Here is a 27,936-nt window from a genome sequence, read left to right on the forward strand (position 1 = left end):
CAACGTCAATCTTAACCTCAACCTCAACTCAAATATTCAAAACCTCAAACAAGAGTGACAGCCGACTAGTATAACGCCCGATGGAGTATAACGGAGTATAAGTGGAGAATAATGGAGAATTTCATCGTGAAAGGATAAAAAACGCAGACTGCAGAGATCATGAACGACTGCCTGTCGTTGAACGCGGCAGCTGGTCGCGTCGCTCACCTGGCGCGCGAGAAAGTAAGGGTACAATAAATTCACTGTTCACGTCTCAAAATTTAAGCATTTTTTATCAGAGAGAGGAGCGAGCGGTTTCTGCAATATCCATTTCCGAAATCCGGAATCTCCCGGAATAAAATAGAGGTGTATTTTTGACATTTTTGTGTCAATCCTGCTGCGTACCGCGCGTCGCGCGATACATGGCGCGTGTATAACTCTATTATATGTATCTATTAAATTCCGGAAGTACTATTAGTACCGGAAGGCGCTTATAATCATCACTAATGGTAGTAATGATCGATGACGCGCAAACAAATCACCCCGCGTAAGCTCGGCTCCTCAAATCGTACAACGTCTCACATACATTCGAATTTGTACGTTTTATTGTCGAGAAAGCTTTATTGCAAATAAGTAAATTGAGAATTATAAAATATATATCAATTCAATGATAAATATACCGATACGTTAATTGTTAATTAGGAGGAAAAACGTGTCCAAGAACGTCGGCGTCATCTCCTTTACCTTATCGCTGCTTTTTTACGGGAGCAAGGGTGAGCAGTTGTTCATATTTATAGCTATAGTGAAAGAAAACATCCCACACACACACGTTATATCGAAAACTTTTCCAAGTATCGACTAAATAACATTAGGACGTGTGTTAAAACTTTATGTTACTCACAATCAGTTACTGTACGAAAAATAAATATGAAAAGAACGCGATACAAAAGTATATATACGAATGGAAACGATGTGTAATTCAATTTATATAAAAAGTTGAAACGTCCCATGCGTGTTCACGTCGAATCGAAACGCGACCAGTAATGATCGATTACTGGTTAATTAATTAATTTAATTTAAAGAGTATTGCTATATAAATTTCAACCCACGAGCATTTCACAATTAAGTAATTGTGAAATGGGAATTATGTGCGCCGTGTATCGATGTTTCATGTTTCTCGTAGTTATTCCAATACCACGGAGGGTCTCTTCAAGGAGGCTCAACTCTCCCGAGACATTCACGTGTGCGACAATATCGATTTGGAAACTATCGTTCTCGAGTACACCGCGTACCATTACGCCAAGTACAACAGATATCCCAAGCTGTGTAAGAAGACGGAAGTTGGGAACGTAGCTCAAAATACGTAAGGAAAATATAATTTGTTATCCAGAAGCAATACACAAATGAGAACCGATACAGTTGTGTATAAGATACAGGAAATCCGAATGTGGCACAATAGCTTTGACGTGCCATTAAATATACAGAGAAATATGTACATAAGTCTACAAAAATCTACATTTGTATTTAAAAGGATATAAGCTGCTCCTCAAAACGACTGCAATAAAACAAAATGTACCTATAGTCTTTTATTACGAGTCATATTTTTAAATATACATATAACGATAAATATAAAAATTTATGCGGATCAATTTTTAATCACTTACGCGACTGTATTTGCCTATTCTGTTTCGCGAGACGCCACGCGTAATCACAGCCACTTTATCCTTTGTAGCGGCAACAAGAAAGAGAGAGTATCGAAGGTCTATTCGAAGCAAGAGGATAGTCGCGTTACTGAGGACGGTAACAATATCGGCAGAAATAAAGCTGCACAGAAACATGCCGCTTCCACGTGGGACGAGTTGAATTTCGATATCACGGTGACGCCGATCTTTCCCGCGGAAAATGGCGATCGAGTCACTGTCCAAGTGCCACGGTTCGACGAAACTTTCACCAACGAAACTTTTAACGAAAGATTACTGAAACCTATCGATAATCTCTATCCACTCGGCTCTGAACTAAAAGAAATCGCAGATATTATATCACGGGTAAGAAACGAGAAAATGCGATATGTATACGTGTGATTTCATCAGAAATTATTCTTTGTTATTACATTTATATTTTATAATATCCTCCCTCTAATTAAGTACAAGCTTTCCATTACAATTACACTAATATAAGCTAACACAGAGTTCCGTATAAATCATTAAAAGAAAAGTCGATTTCATCAAGTAATTTATAATATTTTATCGTCCATATATAGTATGTAATACTACTATATAGCGCGATATAACGATATAGCGAGATATAAAATTATAAACATATATAGTAATATGTAGGAAATAGTGCAACAAAACTTGAATGTTCATTGGGACGACGTAAAAGGACTGAAGGATTGCAAGATGTTGTTGAAAGAAGCTATACTTTATCCAATGAAATATCCAAGCTTGTTTAGTGGGAAACTCGGTTCTTGCAAAGGCGTATTATTATACGGTCCACCGGGAACTGGTACGTAATCGCGAAATTATTTATCGTCTACTAAATTGAGACGTAAATTGACCAAGACACTCACCCTCGAACAGGTAAGACGATGCTCGCGAAAGCAGTCGCTACCGAATGTCAATCGACCTTTTTTAACATCACTTCCAGCTCGGTTATCAGCAAATGGAGAGGCGATTCAGAAAAATATATTCGCGTAAGTCGAACATAACACATGTCTAAGGCCGGTGTTCATAGAGTCCGTTCTTATATTCAAAATGTCTCTTCATAAGAAAAGAATTCAAATTGTTTGTTTGTTTGTGATATAAGATCGCGAACTATGAATACCGCCCTACGACTTTTCTCCAGATATCTATCTCCACAATGAATGACGGAATTCTAAATATCTAATGGACACTATTCTATGATGGATATCCACTTAAAATTTAAAGAAAAAAAATTAAGGCAAAACTTAAAAAAAAAATGAAGGCAAGATCGTGAAATTAATAAATAATGTAATTAAAAAGTCTTATTATATTTCTTTTATAATCAAAATTATATCTGCCGTATCCATTACATCTTTTACTCCCGATAAAAGTTTTCACACGCATGAAATAATAATTTCATCTGTTATTATTATCTAATGTGTGTGTGTGTGTGTGTATATATATTATATATTAGCAAGTTTAAACACATTTAAACACAAACAAAGTCGAACCAAGAATCTTTGATGAATTTAGGTGCTCACTGATCTTGCTAAACATTATGCACCAACGATAATCTTTATCGATGAAATTGATTGGACGACCACGAAAAACGTAGATCATGCCTCGTCGAGTTCGGAACCTGCCAGAAGATTTCGAGCGGAACTTCTCGCCAGATTGGACGGTTTATTGTCAATGGAATATACGAATGTAGTATTGTTAGCAGCTACAAACGTTCCATGGTAAGCAAAGCGTACAGGTAGATGCAAAATTATTTTTCAAGAAGACAATTTCGCATTAATTTTGCATACTTTGCATCTTTTAGAATTCGTTACCTTTGCTCTTTTACATTTAAAAATTGTTTACCTCAATCGCATACTCATTCTATATTTCTGGCTTATATATAATTAAGCGATTCACAATGTTGAATATGTTACTTATTCAAATTTCACAAGCACAGAATTCCATATATTCTAGTTAATTTTTCTAAATTCTCATGACTAACTTCTACATATTTTTTATTTTTTTTTAGGAACATAGACGTTGCCTTGTTGCGACGTTTAGAAAAACGGATTTTTGTCGATCTACCTGACGAAGCTAGTCGACTGAAAATATTGCAGTCTTACGTGCGCGATGATCTGTACAACTCGCCGGAGATGATCAAACTTGCGCAAGAAACCGCGGGATATTCTTGCGCAGATTTAAAATTGCTGTGCAAGGAAGCATGGATCAATCAGTTGCGGCCCATTTGGGCGAGTCTCGAAGCAAAAGCAATCTCCGTCGATGATATTCAAAATGATGGTCTGATCAGTTCAATTAGTCACATTGCGCTTGCTAAATCCAGGGTAAAACCCATCGGCAAACATATGACCGCGCAATATATGGGATGGCATAAAGAATTTGGTTTCGCAAAAGAAATTTAAAAAAATAATAATAATAGGGTAGCTTAACATTTTTCTCTCCGCATACGCAATTATGACAAGAAACAAATATGGTATATCTATGAGATGATACATTATAGATCAATTTTTTTCTGCGAAATAGTGATATTTCTTACACTACATTTAAAATACATTTGTAAAATATATGTTAATTTGTTTAAACATTTTAATACTAATTTTAAAATGGAATTATAAATATTAATTATAAATATTATGTGTTCTTGAATTAATAAATTAAATATACATATATATTTGAAATTTATTATTAAAAAACGTATAAAGAAATTAATAGAAATTTAACAAATGGGATGAAAACACACACGTGTGTGTGTGTGTGTGTTTATTTCGCGAATGTTTTGTTAGTTTTTCATCATCCGAAGTAGATATCAGTATCTGCAATATAAGTCTAACAATAAGAGATTTTATTGATTTCAAATTTGTTTATTAACACAATGCGTAAATTAAAATGTAAAAATTATATTTTGTGAAAAAATAATCATTTTCACACAGACTATTGACAGTTTCTTTTCTTCTGCTGATTAATTTTAGCCTGCTTTAACCCATGATAATAACCTACATAAAAAAATGTGTATGATAAAATATTATACTAATAGACTTAATGTTTGGAAATATAAATGATACAAGAATGTGTGAGTGTGTGTGTGTATATATATATTGTTAAAACGGTTTTAAAGTTGGTCTTTTATAATTGATATTTGATCAAACATATCTCTATTTTATTTTTGCTATTGCAACTTGATATTAATCAATTTTTAATGCTAAACCCACACACACACACTCTCTCTTAATTAAAATTGAATTAAAATAAACGTTACTTAAAAGTAAAATTAAAAATAATCCTTAGTAAGGTGATTTTCTTCTCATAAAAGATATCAAGGTATATTAAATTATGGAAAATGAGAGATTAATACTTGATGTATTCTAAAAATTACCTGTGTGGAATCCACTTAGATACCACGACATCAACATACTAGACAATGCATCTGCATCAGTTTCGGGCAACCTATAAATGGAAATCACCCATAGTTTATGACAAACAGAATTGTTGCTTATATCTCTAACAATAAGTTATTATCTCTTACTTAGCCATTAATGGTGGTAAGGGTGGTGCAGGTGGCATTGCGTCTATCGCTGGATTAAAATATTCAAGTCCAGGCATAAAATTATTTTTAAATGACCTAGGATCCTCCGTATCGCAATCCATTCTTTCGCCATTCCTTTGTTTGGAATTTTGCAGATTGGAATAGGTGGATGTGTCGGAATCGACTTCGTCATTAGCCTTTTGCGTTAACGCATCCTTATGCTGGGCAATTTGACTTTGCAATCCTTCAGATTCCAGAAGAGAATTTATCTCTACCTTTTCTGTATTCTGATATCCTGCGAATAATATAAATTATTGTTGTTATAAAAATTATTTCACTGAACATTATATATTAATTTAATTAACTTGCTAATTATTATATATATACATATAGATTTTTGTATAATCTAATTCATCTTAGTGATCGTTAGTATTAGTGTAATATACAAAGACACTGATTAATGGATCCTTAACTAAATGTTATTTAATATTGTAATTATGGCACACAAGAACATTGTGGAATAATATTATATTGATATAAAATAATTACCAACAAATTTCACCGTACACATGCCAGAATTTTGATGAATTTTTGATATAATGGCTTCGTATACTCGTCCATCTACAGAGTATACAGCACGGCATGGAGCACCAACGGTCCATTTCTACAATAGAGCAGTAGAAAGTAATAATTTTGTCTTTGATAAAATATAAGTATTATCATACGTACCTTGTGTGTTTTTGTGTGATTGGAGTATTTGGAATTCTGTAACTTTTGCTTTGTCTGCCGGTCCTGAGTATCCATGGCAATACGTTTTGCTACTTCCTCCTTGGCCAAATTTACAGCTCTATCGTATGCTTGTATCAACGCAGTATCATCCCAAACGTCTTCGTTCTCACTTTTCTGCTTAAGTTGTTAATACTTGCATAATTTTTGTTTATTATTTTCTTATATATCTAAGTTCTTATTAAACTCTTAAACTCAGTTCGTGTATAATATAATAATAATTCTACATCTTGGTTCTACATAACACATATATAACTGTAAGAATTTGTCAATTAAGTTGACATTTCTATTCCATGTTCATGGTCATGGTCATATGTTTTTATAAAATCAGAGCCTCTTTTCATCTCTGGATATTTTTCGATTTTATTTTCATATTTTATTTTTGGCATTTAAATTTAAACAAAAATTCATATACTCAAAATGAAAATAAATGAGAATAAATGCAAAACGCAGAAATTAAAATAGGTTAATCGCGAATGCTCGTAAAAATAATATCTCTTACGTACATTTCCATTTCCTCTTATAAAAAGCACATTATTTTCCTCAGCCATCCTGTCACACAAGTAAGTAATCACAAATAAGCTCAACTTTAATGAAAACTTAACTCTCTCGTACATAAATATGTATGTACAAACGTGCGTTATGCACTCAGGACACAACTCTCAACCTCGGATCACCTCGTCTCACCTCGGAATGCCTCGGATCAGATCATCAGATCCTGAACATTTCCGAACCGAATTGATTTGGAAGACCTCGCGCAGTAAAAGCAAAAAAGCTTGAAATTCAGGATTCGGAGCAGAGTGGCCAATGTTTGTTTGCATCTTGCATCTATACATATGTTCTTTTCATCATAAATATAATATCCTTGAAAATTTAATTTTTTCTGTTTTTTTAATTCCGACAGTCGATAAGTTATTTGACAGTCGGTAATTATTGACATCGCCGTATGATTATACCGATATCGGTTTTAAGAGGCAAAAATTTTAATTCACAGAAATTGACAGCTATCGCGCGGAAGATATTCGTGCTATATTGTCAAACAAGAGTCCATTTTTAAAATTTCAAGTCCAAAGATTAAAAAAAAAATGTTTATGTGTCACAAGAGTATTCTATACATATACATATATATGTATAATATAACGCGAGATAAGAGGTAACAGCGGGTAACAGGCACAGATATAAAAATAAAAAAATTTCGCAAATCTTTATTTATAATAAATTCTTTTTCGTTATCTATATTAACATGTGCGTGGAGCAAATATATATGTGTATACAATTATACATATATACACAATACAATATATATTATACATATGTGTGTGTTTGTGTTCGCGCGCACAAGTTATGTATACAAATATTAAAACAAGCTTTTAGAATTTTGGAAAAAAAAATCTAGTGTCGTTTGCACATTATTTACCTGGTTACAAGAAGATTGGCTTTGTAACATTTTAAACTGCACAATGGTATTCCAGTTTTTGAACACGAATATTTTTTGGGATTTTTACATTGATTTACCCCGCAAAGTATTTGTTTTGGCGGACTTTTCCTAAAATATAGAATCAGAAATACAGAAATACAGAAATGTCGCGGCTCAAACGTTATTACAGAAAATAATGGTAAATAATAATTTTGTCGTACTCTTTGGCAGGAGAAAGTGGAAACGTTTCACCGGGTGGTAGAGATATAGAACTTCCTTCGATCGTTAAACGATACGTCACCAACGGTACTTGTCGTCTAGATAATCTTCCCTTGCTGATAACTTTGGACGCTTTAGATTCTTGTTTCTTAAGCAACCTTTCCATTGTCTTTTTCTATAAAAGCACGTCAAAAAGGTTTCAATTCTATACACGTTGTCAATAGCAAAACAGATTGCTGTTTGTCATCTTTATCTATAAAACTTTCTTTCCACACACACACACACATATAGTATATACAAACCTTATCCTTTTCTCTCTTTTCATCAGCGAGCTGTTTCCGTTTCAGAGACTTTAGAGCAGCCTTCTGTATAGCTTCCGCAGTCATGACTTTTTCTTTGTAACCGGTAGGTAACGACATGAGTTGTTCGACACCTGGATTCGGCTCCGTATCAGTTTTCCTTTCGAACATTGCTCTCTGTCGCGCTGTCATTAGCTTGGGATCCTTTGGCTTAATTTTTTTCAATTCGTCATCAACCTAAAATGAAACGCATGTCTTTATTTATTTAATTATTTCTTATTAGAGAGAGATGATATATAACATCGAGCATGGGCAAGTGCAGAGATATGGAAATAATACTTGGGGGAAAACTACCTCTTCCAGTTTACCAGATTCGATAGCGTCGAGCCATCTTTCTTCCTCGCTGCTGGTTCCACTATCTTTGCCTTTATTACCTTTCGGAATTTTCTTCTTTGTAGTTGCTTTTGGAGACGGTGCGGTGCTTATTGCAGTTGCGTTCAAGCCGCCGCCGCCGCCGCCGCACGTCTTCAATACCTTTTCACGTTTATCCAAACTAGAAAATGGTATATAGTTATCCCCTCGTTACCCGATCACTACTGTACAGTCATCCTGCATATATCCGACATACATGTATAAGATCTATAGAGATATATGTATATTCTCAAAACTAAACGCGATATATATTGTTACGGCACGGGCAGATTATACGAGAGAAAACTCTTTCTTTTCTTTTAAACCAAAGATGTCGATAAAGGCCATTATTTTGCCAAATTTGGGGCGACACACGTTTTTTGGCTAACTAAACTTGAAATTGAAACGCTATTAAACAGAATGTTGCTGAAGAGCTGAATACGTTCGATAATTTACAAAAAGGTCAGAGATAGAGAAACGTCACACAATACGCATACCTTCGTTCATCTTCCTTCTTCATTTTTATTCTAAAACTTTTCTTCCGGTCAGCGTCGGCTGAAATTTCTACAAAGGCGTCGCTATCGTCATGCATGAGCTTTTTCTTCTTGTGCTTTTTATGTTTGTGTTTCTTATGTCTTTTCTGCGGCGAGACATCGCTTGTATCTAACAAAATTCAATTCAATCGATTTAAACTAAGAACCTCAAAGTATATCATTAACGTGCACATTGTAATATTGACGCGTACGAAATTGATGTAAATACAAATAAAATTGGATACAGAATTACCCAAGTTCATTTCTTCTTCCGTACCCTCTCTCACGTCTCTCGGCTTACCCATTAGACGAATAGACGATTAGATGATTAGATGAAAGGAGAGAACAGCCAAACTCGATTTACTCGACCAGATAACACGCTCGAGATTGGAGCAGTGGAGCTGCGTAGGATAAATATTTGTTGCAGAGACTTGTCAAGACTTGTTCGATCTGAGATCTGCTTGAGGAAATGTACTGGAATGTACCTAAACATGAAAACGATAATTAAAGGCGTTGGTCTTTGACCTTTGACTGTTTTGACACCTTGACGGTCTTTAGGGGGTTTACACAATACTTACATGTATCAGTGACAAAATATATATCGAATATTTTATCGGTCAATAATATATTTGTAGTATATTCTTGCTTCTCAAAAGGAATATTTCCTTTGCACGTAATATGATAGTTGCGGTCTTTGCGGACAATGCGGACTGCGGACTGCGGACAGTGCAGAATAATGAATAATAACAATTAATAACCTCAATTCGTGTGACATTGGTTACATTTTACATCACTTCGTGACGCGTCGCTACTGTCGCCGGTAGGCTTGTTCGCGTTGCTTGAAATCACCAAACATTTTTGCACTTGAAATGAGATAAATATAATATTCGGCCGTTGGAGAGAGAGAAAGCGAAGATGCTGAGTGCAAAAAGTGCAAGCAACACGAACAGACCCAGCGTCGCCTGTCGGTGGCCTGTCGCTTTAATCGAGCACGAGGAACACGAGAGATACGAGATACGAGTTGATTTTTATCTAAAAAAATATATATATTATTGATATATATTGACATAAACATAAAATATGGGTAAGGAGAACGAATCGGATAGTGCGAAAAAAAGAAGAAAGTCTGTAAATGCGAGCAGTGGAACAGCGTCGATGAAAGACGGAGATATGTATAAGGTACGAAAACGAAAAAAAATTTTTTTAATTACGGGAAATATTCAGATTTATGACGAAAATAGACTTAAAGAAGAAGTGTCTCTCTTTTAATTACCTTTTTTTCGCAATGCCGAACGATGATTTCTTGCACAAAAAAATAAAACATTTTTTGCTGACCGTGTATATCCTTGTCAACATCTTAGGTTAAGTTAGGTTAAATTATTAGTGTGAAATTAAACTAAATTTTTTTTTACTAAATATATTATATATTTACTTGTTGCTGCTTGCTTCAAGTAAAACTAAAACAAGGAATTATTTTTTTCTGTTTCTGCCGCTGTCAACTTTTGTCTCGTCTCACAATCAGACAATAATCAGTTACGAAGAGAAGGAAGCTATCGAGAGATTGTCCGAGGATGATTCCGAATCCTTTTTGCTAACCTGCGACGATATTCGAGCAGCGATGACGAAAATAGCTAAATTGAAATCCAGTGGTGACTCAAACGTTCGTAACAGATATTTATTATTCTTCTTCTTATTACTATTATTGTTGTTATTATTATTACTTTATTATGCCAAGTTGCTTTAAACTTATTATTAAAACAAATGCTTTAGATGAAAGATGAGATTCGCGAGCTGCAAATTCAAACGTCCCTGGCTTTTATAGAACTAAAGAAACTAAATCGCATGGAAAAGTTCCGTACAAAATCAGCACGCGACTCTCTAGTGGCTGCCAAGAGTAGCGTTGATAGCAGACACCTGCATTTACAGAATTTATTGTACGAAGTGATGCATTTGAAGAAGGAAGTTATTAAATGTCTTCAATTCAAGTAAATTTTTTCATCTTTATACAAACGAACCTTTAGATTCTTCTCTTTTTAACGTTATCTCTTTAAACAAAATAAAATAATTTTGCTTCATTTGTTCTAGATCCAAAGATGAATTGATAGAACTTGTTTCAGAAGAGGAATTTTATAAAGAAGCTCCAGAAAGTATCTCACGACCTGTACGTATACGAAAGTTATACGGTAATAACTTGAGTATAAAATTCTATTTTTTTTTCTTTTGGCAACACACGCATACCCATTACCCACATACAAAACGGAAACATGTTTTAGGAAATAACAAAGAATAATCCTCATCAATTGAGACTGGCTCGTTTGGAATGGGAACTGACGCAACGAAAGCAACTGGCGGCATTGTGCGACGAATTGACAGAGAGTAAAAAGGCGGTAGCGTCCAGTATTGAAACGAAACAGACTCGTTTGGATAATCTCGCGCCGCAATTGCGTTCTATATTGGAAGTGAGAAAATATACAGAATGTTATATGCCCTTATTAATGGTCTTATACACGTGGCAAACTTAATTTTCATATTCTCAGGCGAGCAAACCGTTACAAGAAAGTCTTGGATTGCCGTTGGACAAAATTCGCCAGGAGCATCAAAAGGCTTCATTGCTTGCATCACCGCTCTATGTATTGTATGCGAAGGCATCTGCTTACAGGGATGCTTATGGTATATAATTCATAAACGTTGTATATTTCTGTGACGGTTTTATGAGATAAAATTTCTTATAGCTGTTATTTTTGAAAATATCTTGTAGATAGTACATTGCTGGTCAGAGTGGAAGGTGACGAAGACGAAGCGAGACGCGCAAACAATCATGACGGTTTACAAGAGTCTGACTCGGATACTGAAAATCAATCGGAAAGTATCGTGGAAGAAATGCCCGTGCATAAGAAAAGACATCACAGATTATCCCGAGAAGCTAGGCAAGAAGAGAAACGGTCCAAACTATTGCAGCGACATCCGTTGCGCGTAAAAATAGTTATTACACTAAAAAGTGAGTTTTGGATAAAAAATCTATGGTCTTATGAGAAACGACGTGTTTAAAAAATATCCAAATTAAAGTGAAAGATGCAATAAAATTAAAGAATAAACTCATCATTTTTTATGTTTATTAATGTAGGTACTAATTAAATTTATGATTTAATTTCTTTAAAAATCTTGAGAGAGAGAGAGAGAGAGAGAGAGAGAGAGAGAGAGAGAATTTTGTTGTGAAATTAAACTTTTCAGGTGAAACAAGGCTGACGCTTCACTTTTATTACATGATACATTTGAAAGTTGTTACGGTAGAATCGAAACTCGAAACGGAAGATTTGGGAGGTATTAGTGCTGGGTATGTAAACGTGCTTCAACATTTATACATATATAACTCTTGTTGACTTAATGTCAATTTTTAAAAATTGTATATATACAAATAGTTTTCTCTTGCTTTCTTTGGCTCGGTAAATTTGAGATAACTTTTTCAAGTCGTATTTAATTAATAGAGACATGCTGGTATCCGAGTCGGTTCTTCGCGAATTGTACCCACGAGATTTAGGATTGGAAAGTCCGAATCCCGCCAATCAGTATCAACTGTCGCGACATAACTTGGGATCGTTTTCGTCTTTGGGACTAGGCGTTCCCTACAAATGGGCACAAAAGATGGCCGGCCTACACTTTGTCGCGTGCGACGTGAGCGAACAACAACAAAAGGTATATACACAGACTTGTAACATAAGTGTGAAAAACAGTTGATGATGACTAATCTCACTTATTGAAAGAAGTTGTAGTGGCTCCATTTTTGGCAACTAACAAAATTATGACGACTTGAGCAAATCTCAACCATCAATAGATGCGACTGGAGCAACGTATTCTAATTGAAATTCACCGCTTCATCATTTTTATTTGTAGCTTACGAGTCAAGAATTGGCACAAGATTGTGTGGAGAGTGTGTTAAAGGAAATTAAACGACGTATAAAAGCGAGGCTGGACCTATGTATGGAAATACGACAACTGGAATCTGGCAACTTGCCAATCTTTATTAGTACGACTGATCCCGTGCCGCAGAAAATCTCAACGTCGTTGCATCGATTTACGACTATGACCTGGAAAAGTTACTCGAATTACGTCGCTTCACCAGAATTTTATCAGCGGGGATTAGTGTTGTCCGTAGACATCTTTTACGAGGCTGTACTTCGTCGTGGCAGTAGTACGATTATTATATATCAACGTGTCTCTAACTTTAGATAATGGATTCCTTCCACACACGTTTATATTTGATACATTTCTTAGGCGAACTCGTGGCCAGGATCGCTATCAAACCAGATTACCCAAAGATAGCACCGGTATTTAGCATAAGCGTTAGTCCAACGGTGCCAGCGTCTGCCGATATAATCAGAGACATCGAGAGGGAAGTCAACGTGATGTGGACCAAGTCCCCGACGTTGACGGCGCAAATACAACGGCTGAGAGCATGCTTTGACATCTATCTGGAGACTGAGAGTATGGCGCCGAAGGAAAAGATATTCTTCTATCCTGTGAGAGGACGGACTCGCGCTCGACCATACAAATATTTGTCGTTGGGAGGAGGCATATTCACTCATCGTTGAATAAATTATGTGAATGTCATCCAACGCATGTTCTTTTCTTGTCGATTCTCTAGCCCACCATGCTCCTACGCACTCCAACGCACTCCAAAAACTCATCTGCTCCACGCGCCACCTTTTATCCGTGATCCAAGTGCTCTTGGTGTTTATTGGAGTATGCGACGCGAACAAACCTTCTGTAAGTTCTTATCCATAAATACTTGTGGATAAAAAAAACGTGAGATATAAGTAGGTACCGTTTCCTAAAATATCCTAATATTTTTAACTCTCGAAGATATTAAATTTAGTTTTGATTTTAAAAGATATCAAACTTTTTAATCTGATATGCATAGATATTTTCAATTACATTATTTTTAATTTGAGAGGCTTTATTTGTTGATTTTTCTCTTTTTTTTTCTCTTATCGGCATTTGAAGTAGATATATTTATACAGGAATAGACGTAAGTGATCGTGCGGCCGGAACTCTAGAAATGGTTAACAGATATGTGCGCAGGGTGTTTCTCAATTGTTTGTTCTCGAAAGACAGTTTGTCACACTCCTTTTTCATGAGGATATTGTCGGATTTAATGTAGTTAAACTGTTCCCAAAATTTGTCCAATTTGTCAAACGGTTCTGACATCTGTAATAAGTCTTATTTAAATACTGAAGATACATGTTTCGTATTTGATACATATACCTACGCAACTCGTGAAAGCTCTTCTGGAACCCGTATCGCGTAAAGTGTATTTTTGAACGGTCAGCGAGAACGGTTCCAAATTTGAACATATTGTCAGCAATGACAGTAACGTCGAGCCTTTTTCTGAAATCCTCTGCAGTTCCTGCAAATCAAAGAATATCCAAAATACTTTTTTTTCCCCCTCCCCTCGGAAATTCAAACTTGACTTAATACTGTTTTAAATATTATCAGTCAAGTCAAGCAAAAGATTGATAACTTAATATTTTTACTTTTAGAACGCTAGCGCTAATAATAGTTAGTTTTTTCAGCTGAGTAGTGTCGAGCGCTTGATTCATGAAAAATATCTGTCTGAAACTTTGAGCTCTCTTCCTCATGTATACAATCCGATCGTTCAATTCCGTTATACTCTGCTCCCTTTTCTGCGATAATGCGTGCGTGTCCTGCTTCAGACTTTTAATCGTGGTTTGTAATTGTGTTTGCAACTTTGGATATTGCGCCACGTCGACACGATGGGCGTCATCCTGTTCCATCAAGTAGTCGTACTGCTTTCTCTTATCTCCTGTATTTTTCTCGTATTCGATTATCGTTTCGTTAAGTTGTCGCCACACGTCCTCGACCTCATTGGAAACGTAATGCATCAAGCGCGACAAGGAGTCTTCCTTCTGAAAGATTTTTGTGATCACCAAAGAATTACTAACATTTATTTCATATATAAAACACAAAGATGAGAAAAATATCCATACCAAGTATACGATGCTATATATATTAACGGCATTCTGGATTTTCGTTTGCGTCAATACATTTTCCATTTTCTTATCTTGGCCAAAAATTATGTTCTGCAACTGATGGCAGTGCTCTTGTAAATGTTTCCGTACTCTATTTAACTCATTTATCTCGTTCGAAACGATACGGGTACGTTCGCGTGCGAAGGACTCGTGCAGGTGGATGCATTTCTGCTTGTATCTTCCTATGTTACATTAATATAATATAATTAATAGTTGTGCGATAGTATAGATACTGTAGATTTACAAAGGCATGAGCTACCAATAGTCAGGTCCATCATTTGAATGTGGGCCTCTTGCAGTCTTCTGTGATCCATATCGGCTGCTTCTAGCTCACTATGTAAACGCTGTATCACGAGATCTTTCGCCTTCAACAGGCGATCGAAATTATTCCAAAGATATTCCACATCTTCGTCGAGTTCTTTACATTTTATTTGTCGTAGAATGTATCGCCATTGTTCATTGATCTTGGCAGTGTTTAATCGCGAAAACGCTTCCTCGTGTTTCAGTTTGTTCTACATTTCAAAATTGATTTGTTACAAAATTGTATTACATTATATACTTGTATTTTGTGTCGGATAGTAAAAGTTACCTTAGTAAAAGTTGCAATCAACTGTTGCTTACGTCGTTTAGCCTCTAGTTCCAATTCGGCACGGTGCTGTAGATAGCGAGCGCGTTCCTCGTCGCTCATGCGAGCCAATTTGCTTCCCTTTCCCTTCTTCTTCGGCATTTCTCGGCGAATAAACGATTTTATACCGTTGCAAATTAGTGTTCAAATCGTTTGTTCTTAACAAGTTACAAGTTTTCCTATTAGGAATATATAGGGATAGCAAGGGTAAAACGTAAAACTGACCATATGGAGCGCGTGTGTTTAATCAATAACAGAAATCAACTTGGTATAACAGACATATACCTATATATACTACGTTTACGCGAGCGTTACTTCTGTAGTAACTTATGATACGTCCTCCGCGTAAACGGGGTTTTGTAGTAACGCTCGCGTAAACGTATATAGTGTTTGAAACATTATAAAAATTGCATCTGATTTCAATAAAATTCAATTCGACTCGAATAAAATATTACGAAATTTTTATTCATGTATGAAAACTTGGTCAATGTTATAAAATTTTACAAAAATATTTCCCCATCTGTTTGTTGGGCACATTTTACAATTCTGATTAACATGATTAATTATAAATTCGCGTTAAATATTTTCCTACTCTATGATAATACGCTCCGTGAGAAAAAATGTATATATTTATATGTGATATTTATATACATACGTTAGGTGGAAATTATATCTTGTCGTTTACAAGATAAAGATCACATTATTTTCGAGATAATAAGGAATGGAAATTCACGTATACAAAATTTGTACATGCAATACTAAATACTTTTTGGCTAAGATTGCGAATGAAGCAAGGCATCAAGAATCAAGGAACTATCGAATTCGAAGCTCGCATGGAATTTTTTCGTCGCGAAGGTATAATATAGTTGCCCCGCAACGTACAATAGATTCTATAGGCTCTTTGTGCTATTCTATTTGGTGGAAGACTTAAATGCAAGTCGGGCGATAAACGCATCGATCTTTTAGCTGTCGTTGGTGCGCAGCGTATGTCATATATTTTTCTGCAATGTCTTAGGTCTGCTGTCGATTTTCTCTACGGACAACGGCCGCTCTTTCGTTGTGGGTATAAAGCTCTGAGTACGTCGGATCCTCTCACCTCCTCTCAGGGGACGCGTGACGATTTGTGCTTCTAGTAGAAGTTGAGCCTCTTCGGCGTGCTGCACCTTTTCGCGCGCAGCGCGCAACTCGGCATCCAATTGCTCCCTCTCCGCTTCTAGCTGCTGGAGTCGCAGTTCGGCATCTAAAAATTAATGTAGAAGAATAATGCAAAAGTGGAAATTTTCAAATAAAGATAACAGTTAAACATTATAAGAAAGAATCTAAGAAAGCTAAAAGAAAGAAACACACATGCGCCCGGTACATGTGTATGCAAATTTTATTACGTGATTACGTTTATTAATATGATTAACAATTTAATGTTTAATTTTTTTATCTTCTGGATTTTATATACCTTGCAACTGTTGCTCGTTTTTTTTCTGCATCCGCTCAAATTCCATTCTTTTCATCTTCTCCATCTCCAGCAATTCTTGTTGCTCCTGCTGCAATCTCTCCAATTGTTCTCTCTTTTCCCATTCTTCGCGTAGTACTCTCGCTTGTAAATTTCGTACTGTAAATGCGTACATAGCGCGTATCTAAATTATACTACAATCTTACAAGAACATGGCGTGATAAAAATTAAATACAGTAGATACATTAATCTTACCTATTTCCTCGTCGCGTAGGGCCTGCTTTTCTTCTTGCAGCAGTAATTCTAGCTTCTGTTTAACATCTTCTAGTTGTTGAACCTTGGCACCTTCCTCCTTTGACAGAGTTTCCAATTTCCGAGCTTGGATCTCGGCGGCGATTCTAGCCTGCCTCTCGTGCTGTAGTTCCAGCTTGGTCTCTTCTTTTTCCTGTTTAGTAGCCTAGCAAGCAGCAATACGTTGTGAAATAAATACCAAGTAAAATTGTTATCTGTTCTAATTAAAACATATATATTTTTCTGTTTCAATTTACTTGTCGCAAGGATCTTCTTTGATTGGCCAAACTTCTCTGATAGCCGATCTTCTCGCCCGAATGCTGAATGGCCGTTTGCAATGCCGCGAGCCACTGCAGTCTGCCTTTGTGATCCTCTGCCACTAGCTCGATGCATCTATGTTCGGGGGTGCTCAGCACGAATCTTCTATCGGGCTTTCCACCGTTTGTCAGCGTATCGGCCCAGCAATTGGCATTCAGCAGTATTAATCCGGACGGTTCTTTCTGTTGGGGATCTTTATAATACGTCAATTCACCAGGACGCAGCACAAACCAGAAGTACCGCAACGTTGGCAGCAGGAAGCCCTTTTTCATCAAGTAGCCCTGCAATAATGGTATAATTGTCAAAAAAAGACGTATTGTTATTATGTAACGCGTGTAATGTGCGCTATGGCACCTCTTAAAACTATACAATATGTATCTGTATATAAACGTAAGATTGCAACGTAGTGGTGTGTCGTAGCACATTACTACGGAGAGAGAGAGAGAGAGAGAGAGAGAGAGAGAGAGAGAGAGTCTGAATTGGGCAGTCGAAATCACATTTTTTTATTTTTTTATTTTTTTTTTCAATTTATTAGCAAAATTAAGCAAAACTTTGATTTACCTTTTTCACTACATTCTCTACGTAAATCTGGTGGAGATCATCGATCGCCTCTGTCAACGCTATAGTGTCCAAAGTATTACCGCCACTATACTTGGATTCCAAAACCGCCAGAAACGTGGAAAACCTTTCCGTGAAATTTTTCATAAACAAATAGCGTCTTTTACATTTCCTTGATCTTTGTGACAAGCTAGAAACGACAAGTTACCTAAATATCCCGATAGCCGCTGATAGAGCTGAGAAATCTGCCGCATCCCACTGCAGACCCAAGGATATTACTAGATGGGAAGCGATTCGCGCCACCTCGTCGCCATGCATTATTACCTGCGTCACAAAAGCGACACGTTGAATTTATTCAATATATCGACGTGCAAACAAAAAGGACATTTGGATATAATTGTTTTATTATAATCATCCGCTAACCAGATAAGAATCTGTCATATCTGACTCTGTCTCGGCCAGCAGACAGTAAATTCTGAACAACTGGTAAACGCTGTGATCATCAAAGACCGGATGGGATCTCTCCAGGTACATCTTTTTACAAACCAACCAGCAAATCTCATCTATCCCGTTTTCCAAGCTCTTCAACGTTTGTACAGAAGTAGCGTCGGTTACAGAGGAGAACACCTGAAGTAATAATTCTCGCTATAGAATACACTGAATACAGCGAGGTGGACGCAGGAAGAGCAAAGCAAATGCTTTTGACCGAGGGTAGAGAGAGAGAAAACTTGGGAAAATATTCAGAGATACTTAACAAAACAGACATTTTGAAAATAAGAAAGTAAAGTAAAAACTTTTATACATCTATGAATATTCTTTTTTTTTTTTATTAAGTATTCTACTTTATCTCCACATTCCAAATGTTCAAGTATTTGCTAGAATTTGTAAATAATGAGCTTGTTGTGCCTGAACGTTTGAAAACGTTTTATTCGTGTATATAAAAAATTCTACTATTTCTCTCAATAATTAAGAAAATTGACATTTGCTTTTTCATTCATTCAAACGCTCATGGCACAAGCGTCTTGCGCGAAAGAAGAAGACCTTACTTCTTTCTGTAAGTAATAGATGTACTGATCGAACGTTAAACTCTGCGTACTCCGGTAATGCTCCAGGCCTTTCTCCACGCCGTACAAGTCCATCATGGTACCAATGTTGGCTGTCAGGACCTATGAAAATTAAATATCAATATGGACAAATGTAAAAAAGAAGAGGAAAGAGAGAACTTTAATATGACTTTGCACGTCATATAAAACTGTCAATATTAATCAATATTAATTGTATTATTGATTAGAAATATAAAACAAGGTACGAGGATGTGACATGTGACCACGCTAGATGATTCGATGATTCGAGGGAGGCTATTCCGAACGGGCTTTCTCGGCGATTGCACGAGTTTCTCAAAAAGGGGTCTCACCTTTAACTTGGATTTGGCGACCGTGTTGGTGGCATCGGCCTGTAACGCGTGAAACGCATGCCAGATACTGTTGGTGAGATTCTTGAGCAGGTGGGCCATCGCGATCGCCTGACTCGGCTCACTCGACGGCAACAGGTGTCCTCCGCAGTGTCCGCAATCCGCACTCCGCTAACCGCTCTCGTTCCTTCTGTCTTTTTCCGTCTACCTGACGACCCTGACGTAGGTATAGGTATCCTTCTGTATCAGTGTATCATATCACTGTATCCTAGCTGCTAGAGCAACGTGTCCGCGTCCGCGTCCGCGTCCGCCTATCGCGCCTCGCCAATGACGCCAATCAGACAATGTTCGGCGAGCGCATAATATTTATCTTTCGTCTCTAAATGGCGTGTCTCTTCCCTTCCCCGTTATCTCCGTCTCTCGCTTCGTTCCTCGTTCCCCGTTCTTCCCGAGCCCGAGTGACGAGACACGAGAGTCACGAGACATCTGTGCTCTCCTTGGATCTTGAATCTTTGGTCCTCCTGCTTCCTGGGCCTGGGCCTAGAGTTCCTATAATAAGAGTTAGGACAAACTGCCGCCATGTACAGCCAAATGATAGCTTTGTCTCACTCCCACTAACTTCTTGGCTGAAACATAATGGCGACCATGATAGCTTGGTCTCACTCCCACTTACAGCTTGTCTCACTCTTACTAACTTGGCTGAAACATATGACGGGACCAATCAAAAATCGTCACCACATTGGCTTAACTCTTATTATAGGAACTCTACAGCTAGGGCTAGGGTACGTTGCTGACAGCTGACAGTTGACAGTAGTCGGACATGTCAAAGTCGGCCTGGACTCTTTTGCTGATGATTCTTCAAGCTTGTCTCGTTGGAAATACGTTTGGTTCGATAGGTGACAAGTCGCAGGTATACAACCAATGTCTAGCGCTGTGTCGCACTAGCAACTGCAAAGATGGTAATGATCGATCTGCGATTTTTCCCATTTCAATTATTTAAATTCTTTTCACTTTTTCCTCAAAGTGATGCGAAACTAGGCCCGAAGTTTACAGTATATTTATTGTAGCTGAAACGCGTGAAGAGAGAGAAATGTTTACAGTATGTACATATTGCACATACATAGAATATAATGTAATATATATAATATAATATGTGAACAAGATACACGTAATATATGTCAAGTGTAATAAGGGAATAAGCGCTAATGTCGTAGCCAGATTAAGAAATCTGCAATGTTTGTAAAATCGTTTTATAAAATGTTTAGGTATCTTTATTAAAGTGCAGCCACATTCTCAAATCATGGTTAAAAATGAAATGTTTTACTACGATCTGACTGAGAATTTTAGTTTTTTTCATTTTTATAAAAATTCGCTAACAAGCGGCCCGGCACATTGTCAAACACTACTTATTGTTAGAATCATACTAACTTAGGACCTTGTTTCGCCCTGCTGCCTGCTGCACGCTGCACGCTGCACATGGATGTGTGGGGATTGTGAGGTGGACCTAGCTTCACGTGGTAAATTGAAAATCTTTTTTGGAATCGTGCAACAGAGCAAAACACAGGGTCCAAGCTAATAAGAATAGGTTTCTAAATAGATTTCAATTTAACACATCAAGTTAGGTTTTCACACCCAACATCTCTATATGTGCAGCTGGGTGAAACTGAATTGAATATCAATTCTCGAATATAATTATTTCTTCCTTTTTTTAAAATTCTCTCTTAATTCTCTTTCAGTCTCGCTCTCATTCAGATTATCTTAGATTATCTCAAATTATCATTACGATAGTGATCAGTCGAGATATATCAAATTGCTCTCTCTCTCTCACTCTCTCTCTCTCTCTCTCTCTCTCTCTCTTTCTCTCCTATTGTGTGTGTGTGCGTGCGTGTGTGTGTATACTCAACTACATACATATGTATACATATACAATCTTTATTTTTCATTCCCAAGTTGTGTGTCGTAGAATCATATCGATTTATTATAATTTATAGTATCAAAAATATTTTCCCCAATTTCAAGCAAGGTTAATATATGTATGTTAATGAAGATTAAAGTAATATAATCACACTAGCATGTATACAGTTCCCTTTCAGATTTTATTTTATACCTTATTTGCTCGTAAAAAAACATTTCTTTATCAAGAATTCAATTTAATTTAATTTTCAGATTTCAAGGAAGAACCTTCCTTATCGTTAATCTCGTTACGCTGGTCTTGCGAGGAAGATTGTAGTTATATTTGCATATGGAGGACCGTTGATTACTTCGTATCTCATGGTTTAAAGATACCACAGTTTCATGGAAAAGTAAGCAAAATATAGCAACTATATCCTTTTACGAAAAGATATATAATATAATTATACACGAGGAAAAATATCTATGCGTCTATGTTTGAAGCAAAAATATTATTTTTTCTTAGTACCATCGCGGTAAACCGCCGCGCATACGTATTTTGTTTTTATAAAAGCAAATTTTAATTTTATACAACGCAATAAAACCTATATATTACTTTTATGTAGCATAACTTTGTTTCTATGCATATGTATATCAAGGCTATGTAATGTTTTCATTTATTCTTATGACACTTATGATAATATCCATTTTATAAATAATGATGTATAATAAATTATTCTTATTCATCCCGCAGTGGCCATTCATCCGCCTATTTGGATGTCAGGAGCCTGCTTCGGTTTTATTCTCCATACTCAATTTTTATGCACATTGGATAATGTATCGAAAATTTAAAACAAGGATTGATCGATCTAATCCTATGTTCTACGCTTGGACGTATTTCAGTATTGTAAGTTCAGTCTACTCTATATACCACGTCTACTCAAATGTCTAAAACTTGGCAACCTTTGACTTGTAATCTGCTTAAAAGGCTTAACTTTATTGCAGATATGCTTAAATGGGTGGTTTTGGTCAACCGTATTCCATTCGCGGGATTGGCCATTTACAGAAGCTATGGATTATTCTTGTGCGTTTAGTATGGTACTTACACTCTTGTACTGTATGCTTTTAAGGTAACGCACAATAAATTTCGTCTTATCTGGATATGATTAAGGTGTTAATATTTAAAAAAATGTATAATAATATACTTATTTGGTAAATACACATCGTTAGTAAATTAATTTTGGAATATATTCAAAGATAAAAGAAACAAGTCTTAACGTAACGTATATAAATGTTAAATCTTTATTGTTTAGGTAATATTAAATTTTATGTACGTGTTAATTATTGTTTAGGATAACGAATAAAAGGAATAAAGCTTGTGTTATAATAACTTGCGGATATGTGAGCATTTTGTGCACACATTTGTCACATTTATGGTCAGGCAGAATTAATTATGGTTATAATATGATGCTTAATGTAACGATAGGTAAGTTTTACACCATAATCGCATTAATCGCATATCCTTACAGGAAGATAACTGTATAACAAAGCTGAACCGTTTATGATTCCAGGATTAACGACTGTCGCGATAACGATGCTGTGGTGGTATTTTAACCGTACCAAGTTGCCTTACGTATACTTAGTCGCTTGGTTCAATATGTTGACTATTCTCGTGACTGTGCTCGAGTTGGCAGACTTTCCTCCTATTTTTTGGATATTTGATGCTCATTCCTTGTGGCACGCCAGTACAGTTCCTTTAACGATATTATTATATAGGTACGTACACGCATGCACACACACGTGTGCAGCTACAATAATAAAAGAACTAACGTATAATTATTTATTCAATGTAGATGTGTGTAATTCCGTAATTCAAGCAACTGAATTACATTTATATATAATATGAAGTATAGTTTATATAAATTGAACTTTATTTTACAATCTCTTACTAATCATCAAGTGTTCTTCAATAGACTTCTTTAATAGAGCTGCGATTACACACATACAATAAATAAAATTAAATAATTACATCTTTATTTATATTCTACAGGTTTATGATCGCAGATTGCCGTTACCTGAAAAGATATTACGACAAATCATTTCTAGATATTGATCGTCATAGGCAGTAATTCCTTTTTTTTTTTTCATATTGCATAACGATAATCTATGTCTGGGCCTTGGTAAATATTCGGGGTAAGACAAAGAATACAAATATTAATTTGATTTTTAATGTAGGATATATTCTAAAATTCGTAAATCAAAATATTATAGCAGAAAAATTCTTACAAAACTAAGTGGAAATTTTAATTTAAAATACAGAATAAAAAATCGCAGACTTTTATTACTTAGTTTGTCAAGTATATTTCTGCTATATTCTACTGTTTAATTTTTTTTCACACGAGTGCACGTATCCGTAAAATCGTTGCAACACATTTTTACTTTGTAATACAAAGGTTTTGTTGAAGAAATACAAAAAATGCTCTTGGCTAATATATTTTAGAATAATAAAATTTTATTTCGTTATTAATAAAATGCAAATATGTCGAATCTATTAGTTACGGACGAATATAAAATTTGTCGCATGTAACATTACTAAAGTACTTATGACATGTCACGGCGCAGGATACGAATAAGTACGGACCGTGAATGGAGGAAATTATATAATTTTATTAATAATTGTAATACAATAAATAAAAGTTGAAATACACTGTTTGTTAACAAAATTATAATTTATTGTCTCATTTTCTTTGAAAAATTATTATGTAACAATAGACTATATGTACATTTATATGTATATATCTCAGCTCATTAAATGGAGTTCCTTCTTCTTTCTTGCGATGGAATTATTAATTATTATATGTTTTTAATTATCATACATGAAAAGTTCTGATAAATTGAGTGGATTTTCTTATATTTATTCAGATTTCTACAAAGATGTGTTGGCAGGAAACATCTGAAATATTTCATTATTATTTTGTCTAAATTTTTCTGAAAAATGATTCAATTGATATAAAAAATCTGAGAAAATCTTAAAATTCTGAAAAAGTCTTAAAATTTTCATAGAAATTCTGATTAATAATGTAAAAAATTCTGAGACATTTTTCTACCAGGGTTTCTTTTAAAGTTTTCACAGTTTAACTCTTTATGACTTCATTAAAATAACGATATATGTAATATTGGATATAAAACTGAAAGAGGCTTCTTTATTTATGCTAATGGAGAACTGCTTCTAGATTTTATAAAAAATTTGTCATTAAATAATAATGCTAAGTTAAAGGGCTATAGTTACGGGATCTTGTATATCGCTATCTGTCTCGTATAATTAATAAGCTTACTTCGCTTATGCATCCACGGAAGCTGCGATCGACACCGACGTCCCGATTGATCGTGATTTTTCTGTGATCTATACTCCGATGTAAAGAGGCGTGTTTTAGTTCAGGGTTCTCGCAGCCCCAAGTGATTTGCCTTCCACAAAGGGCTCACCGTTCACCGACAATTTCGCATCCTTGAAATCTCGATTCACCATTACGTACGTCTCCACACACCGGGTTGGACGGCATAAGGTGATCTTATCTTCGTCATTCCGGAGCCGATATCGAAGCGAAACTCGACGTGCCTGTCCTTTATCACGAGTGCTGCAACAAAAATACTAAACAATTATTCATGAAATCAGCTTAAAAAAAAAAAAAAACATTAAAAACGAGGAAAAAAGGCTAAAACGATTTTGTAGTGTTTTTCTATCACTTATGATTGCCGAGATATATGACAAGTGTTTAATGAAAATAAAAAGTCGCTCGGCGCACATTTCGTTAAGATCTTGCGCGCTTTCTCGTCTTAGTAATCGAAACTGTAAAATTTCCAGTATATTAATAATGACTACGTCCAATAGGGCAGATTTCAAACTAACGAGTGCTTGTTGAATCGTCTTTCTATCGTTTGCGGTTGCCGACGAGATATAAGCGTTTAATAAAAATAATGAATGGCGAGGCGCACGATTCTTTTGGCCAGCTCGCGCTTTATTGCTTTAATAAAGTATATAATTGCGATTAATATAATTGAGTAATATCAATAGGGCAAAGTATAAAGTACAAAGTCGATTTCTTTTATCATCTTTCTATCATTTACGGTTGCCGAGATATAAGCGTTTTATGAAAATCAGAAATCATTTGGCGCCCGATCTTTACGGCACGCGCGCGCTTTATTGCTTTAATAAACTAAAGTACATACGTGCGAGTAATATAAATAAGTAATACCAATAGAACAAGGTATAATAAAGTACAAAGTCTTTCTTTAATCATCTTTCTATCATTTACGGTTGCCGAGATATAAGCGTTTTATGAAAGTCAGAAAACATTTGGCGCCCGATTTTTACGGCCCGCGCGCGCGCGCGTTTTATCATGTTAAATAAACAGAAGGGCGTACGTGTTGGTAACAAAATCGAGATATTCCAATAGCGCAGAGTATAAATTAAACAGTCCTTTTTGAATCATCTCAATATCTTGGGTGGTTGCCCAGATATTTGCGATAAACGAAAGGGAAGACTTTTTTTTCTCGCGCCAAGCCAGCGACACATGGCCTTGACCTACTTTCAACGAACAGCTGTACATTATTGATTTTCTTTCTAAATGGCCTTGACCTAGATCGCCGAGTCCGCGAACGCCGGCGCGCGCCCCGTCTATCCGTAAAATTCCTCAGAAATCGCTCCTGTTACGCGGGAAGCATGATGAGCAAGGAAGTTGGTATTCCGGCAGCGCGCGCGGCACGCCTACCCCCACTTATTATCCACCGCCGTCGGAACGGCGCGCGGTACGGATCCCCAGTCCAGCCGACCACGACGGTCAATCAGAGCGCTGGCTGGTATGCACAGAAAAGGCAGTAAGCTCCCGCGCTCTGACCAATAGCGGCGTGACTAAGCGGAGGCAATGTGGGGAGGCAACACCCTCGTTTAGAATATTTCCGTCAACCTCCTTGCTCAACATGCTATGCTGATACTTTTGCCGAATTAAACGCGAGTTTTCGACGCTAAGAATCGCCATTTTCGCCTACTTAACCTCTTAATAAATAAAATATGTACTTTCAACCATTGTTATGATCTTTTGTGCATCTCTACGATACGTGATCAAATTCTTTTAATTGTTTAAATTTAACCTATAAACATTAAAATACGAAATTTTGTTTATTATTAGTATATTTATTAATTATATTTGTTTAAATTACAATTACGTGACGCTTATGCGGCGTAAAACGCTTCAACTCATTTCCCACGGTGATCATGGCACCGTAGTAAATTGAAAAAACCCGTAATGCATGTGTTTTTCTAGGAACAGCAAGATATAACTTACATTACTTTGATAAAAAATTTCCAATTTTTTAATAGAGATTAACGAGCTCATGAAACAAATTAGCGTTGAGTCAACGTATAATTTCTGAGACTTGTTTAGCATCGGGCGACGGCATTCGTATAGCTCCTTTCTCTCGTTACCTAGCATTACGCAAAGGCATTTTATAACTCTTTATCGTTTAATCTTGTTTGAGAGAGCATACTTTGCATTAAAGGATACATAGCAGTGATAAGATGAATATATTTTTCGAGATTTCTTTATATCGTTTGTCACATTCTCGACGCTCTAACTTTCTCGCCGAGCGAACTATACAACGGCATTCGTAGCTCCTTTCTCTCGTTGGTTAGCATTATGCAACAACATTCTATAACCTTTTATCGTCTAATCTTGTTTGAGAGAGCATACTTCACATTAAAGGACAGATAACAATGATAAAACGAACGCATTTCTCGAGTTTTTTTAGTGTCATTTGTCGCATTTTCGGCGCTCCGACTTTCTCGTTGAGCGAACTACAATTAGCTTCTTTCTTTCGTTTGCTAGCATTATGCAACAGCATTCTATAACTCTTTATCGTCTAATCTTGTTCGAGAGAGCATGCCTCACATTAAAGGATACATAAAAATGATGAGATGAATGTATTTCTCGAGATTTGTTTAAGTGTCGTTTGTCATATTTCGAGGCTCCGATTTTCTCACCGAGCGAACATTGCAGCCACGGCATTCTCGTTGCTTAGCATTATGCAACAACATTCTATAACCTTTTATCGTTTAATCTTGTTCGAGAGAGCATGCCTCACATTAAAGGACAGATAACAATGATAAAACGAACGTATTTCTCGAGATTTTTTAAGTGTCATTTGTCGCATTTTGGCGCTCCGACTTTCTCGTTGAGCGAACTACAATTAGCTTCTTTCTCTCGTTCGCTAGCATTATGCAACAGCATTCTATAACTCTTTATCGTCTAATCTTGTTCGAGAGAGCATGCCTCACATTAAAGGATACATAAAAATGATGAGATGAATGTATTTCTCAAGATTTGTTTTGTGTCGTTTGTAACATTTCGGACCGTCTACCTTCCCACCGAGCGCGAGCGACGGCATTCGTAGCTCCTTTTTCTCGTTGGCTAGCATTATGCAACAGC

General features: G+C 36.1%; 7 protein-coding genes across 11 annotated transcripts; 3 read left to right on the top strand and 4 right to left on the bottom strand.

Moving 5' to 3' along the window:
- The first annotated feature begins 3 nt into the window (after positions 1–3).
- LOC139819302 (katanin p60 ATPase-containing subunit A-like 2) lies at positions 4–4,081 on the top strand. Its single transcript, XM_071788527.1, has 8 exons — positions 4–222; positions 682–752; positions 1,163–1,342; positions 1,712–2,024; positions 2,316–2,484; positions 2,559–2,671; positions 3,195–3,400; positions 3,691–4,081. The coding sequence occupies exons 1-8, from the start codon at positions 160–162 to the stop codon at positions 4,079–4,081; spliced, it is 1,506 nt and encodes a 501-aa protein (XP_071644628.1). The 5' UTR covers positions 4–159.
- Positions 4,082–4,359: 278 nt separating this feature from the next.
- Smn (survival motor neuron) lies at positions 4,360–6,819 on the bottom strand. Of its 3 annotated transcripts, none has more exons than XM_071788538.1 (6): positions 6,495–6,819; positions 5,932–6,108; positions 5,752–5,866; positions 5,203–5,497; positions 5,053–5,123; positions 4,360–4,492 (listed from the first exon to the last, which is right to left on the bottom strand). In XM_071788538.1, exons 1-6 carry the CDS (start codon positions 6,603–6,605, stop codon positions 4,470–4,472), a joined length of 792 nt encoding a protein of 263 aa, XP_071644639.1. In that variant the 5' UTR covers positions 6,606–6,819; the 3' UTR covers positions 4,360–4,469. The 3 variants fall into 3 exon arrangements, with proteins under 3 accessions (XP_071644639.1, XP_071644637.1, XP_071644638.1); XM_071788536.1 differs by lacking the exon at positions 4,360–4,492 and adding an exon at positions 4,501–4,672 and having other exon boundaries at positions 6,495–6,818; XM_071788537.1 differs by lacking the exon at positions 4,360–4,492 and adding an exon at positions 4,501–4,672 and having other exon boundaries at positions 5,932–6,105; positions 6,495–6,817.
- Positions 6,820–7,167: 348 nt separating this feature from the next.
- LOC139819307 (INO80 complex subunit B) lies at positions 7,168–9,614 on the bottom strand. Of its 2 annotated transcripts, none has more exons than XM_071788532.1 (7): positions 9,446–9,614; positions 9,121–9,352; positions 8,832–8,997; positions 8,278–8,476; positions 7,927–8,160; positions 7,627–7,799; positions 7,168–7,534 (listed from the first exon to the last, which is right to left on the bottom strand). In XM_071788532.1, the coding sequence occupies exons 2-7, from the start codon at positions 9,170–9,172 to the stop codon at positions 7,402–7,404; spliced, it is 957 nt and encodes a 318-aa protein (XP_071644633.1). In that variant the 5' UTR covers positions 9,173–9,352; positions 9,446–9,614; the 3' UTR covers positions 7,168–7,401. The 2 variants fall into 2 exon arrangements, with proteins under 2 accessions (XP_071644633.1, XP_071644634.1); XM_071788533.1 differs by having other exon boundaries at positions 9,169–9,352; positions 9,446–9,613.
- Positions 9,615–9,833: 219 nt separating this feature from the next.
- Thoc5 (THO complex 5) lies at positions 9,834–13,475 on the top strand. Its single transcript, XM_071788525.1, has 11 exons — positions 9,834–10,046; positions 10,390–10,527; positions 10,638–10,852; positions 10,953–11,028; positions 11,141–11,326; positions 11,405–11,537; positions 11,626–11,865; positions 12,099–12,201; positions 12,353–12,560; positions 12,759–13,056; positions 13,140–13,475. Exons 1-11 carry the CDS (start codon positions 9,948–9,950, stop codon positions 13,454–13,456), a joined length of 2,013 nt encoding a protein of 670 aa, XP_071644626.1. The 5' UTR covers positions 9,834–9,947; the 3' UTR covers positions 13,457–13,475.
- A 325-nt stretch (positions 13,476–13,800) lies between these two features.
- LOC139819304 (dynein regulatory complex subunit 2) lies at positions 13,801–15,798 on the bottom strand. Of its 2 annotated transcripts, none has more exons than XM_071788529.1 (6): positions 15,504–15,798; positions 15,174–15,426; positions 14,873–15,096; positions 14,399–14,791; positions 14,134–14,271; positions 13,801–14,072 (listed from the first exon to the last, which is right to left on the bottom strand). In XM_071788529.1, the coding sequence occupies exons 1-6, from the start codon at positions 15,639–15,641 to the stop codon at positions 13,878–13,880; spliced, it is 1,341 nt and encodes a 446-aa protein (XP_071644630.1). In that variant the 5' UTR covers positions 15,642–15,798; the 3' UTR covers positions 13,801–13,877. The 2 variants fall into 2 exon arrangements, with proteins under 2 accessions (XP_071644630.1, XP_071644631.1); XM_071788530.1 differs by having other exon boundaries at positions 13,911–14,072; positions 14,130–14,271.
- Positions 15,799–15,983: 185 nt separating this feature from the next.
- On the bottom strand, positions 15,984–20,170 carry LOC139819301 (differentially expressed in FDCP 6 homolog). The gene is made up of 9 exons (XM_071788526.1): positions 19,568–20,170; positions 19,200–19,319; positions 18,577–18,780; positions 18,362–18,477; positions 18,157–18,280; positions 17,535–17,876; positions 17,242–17,443; positions 16,990–17,145; positions 15,984–16,779 (listed from the first exon to the last, which is right to left on the bottom strand). The coding sequence occupies exons 1-9, from the start codon at positions 19,664–19,666 to the stop codon at positions 16,529–16,531; spliced, it is 1,614 nt and encodes a 537-aa protein (XP_071644627.1). The 5' UTR covers positions 19,667–20,170; the 3' UTR covers positions 15,984–16,528.
- Positions 20,171–20,224: 54 nt separating this feature from the next.
- Positions 20,225–23,612, top strand: Pgap3 (Per1-like protein PGAP3). The gene is made up of 7 exons (XM_071788531.1): positions 20,225–20,523; positions 21,731–21,867; positions 22,209–22,361; positions 22,460–22,584; positions 22,807–22,940; positions 23,026–23,230; positions 23,505–23,612. The coding sequence occupies exons 1-7, from the start codon at positions 20,385–20,387 to the stop codon at positions 23,581–23,583; spliced, it is 972 nt and encodes a 323-aa protein (XP_071644632.1). The 5' UTR covers positions 20,225–20,384; the 3' UTR covers positions 23,584–23,612.
- Positions 23,613–27,936: the final 4,324 nt, after the last annotated feature.

This window comes from Temnothorax longispinosus, chromosome 9, assembly GCF_030848805.1.
Source record: "Temnothorax longispinosus isolate EJ_2023e chromosome 9, Tlon_JGU_v1, whole genome shotgun sequence".
NCBI classification, from domain to species: domain Eukaryota; kingdom Metazoa; phylum Arthropoda; class Insecta; order Hymenoptera; family Formicidae; genus Temnothorax; species Temnothorax longispinosus.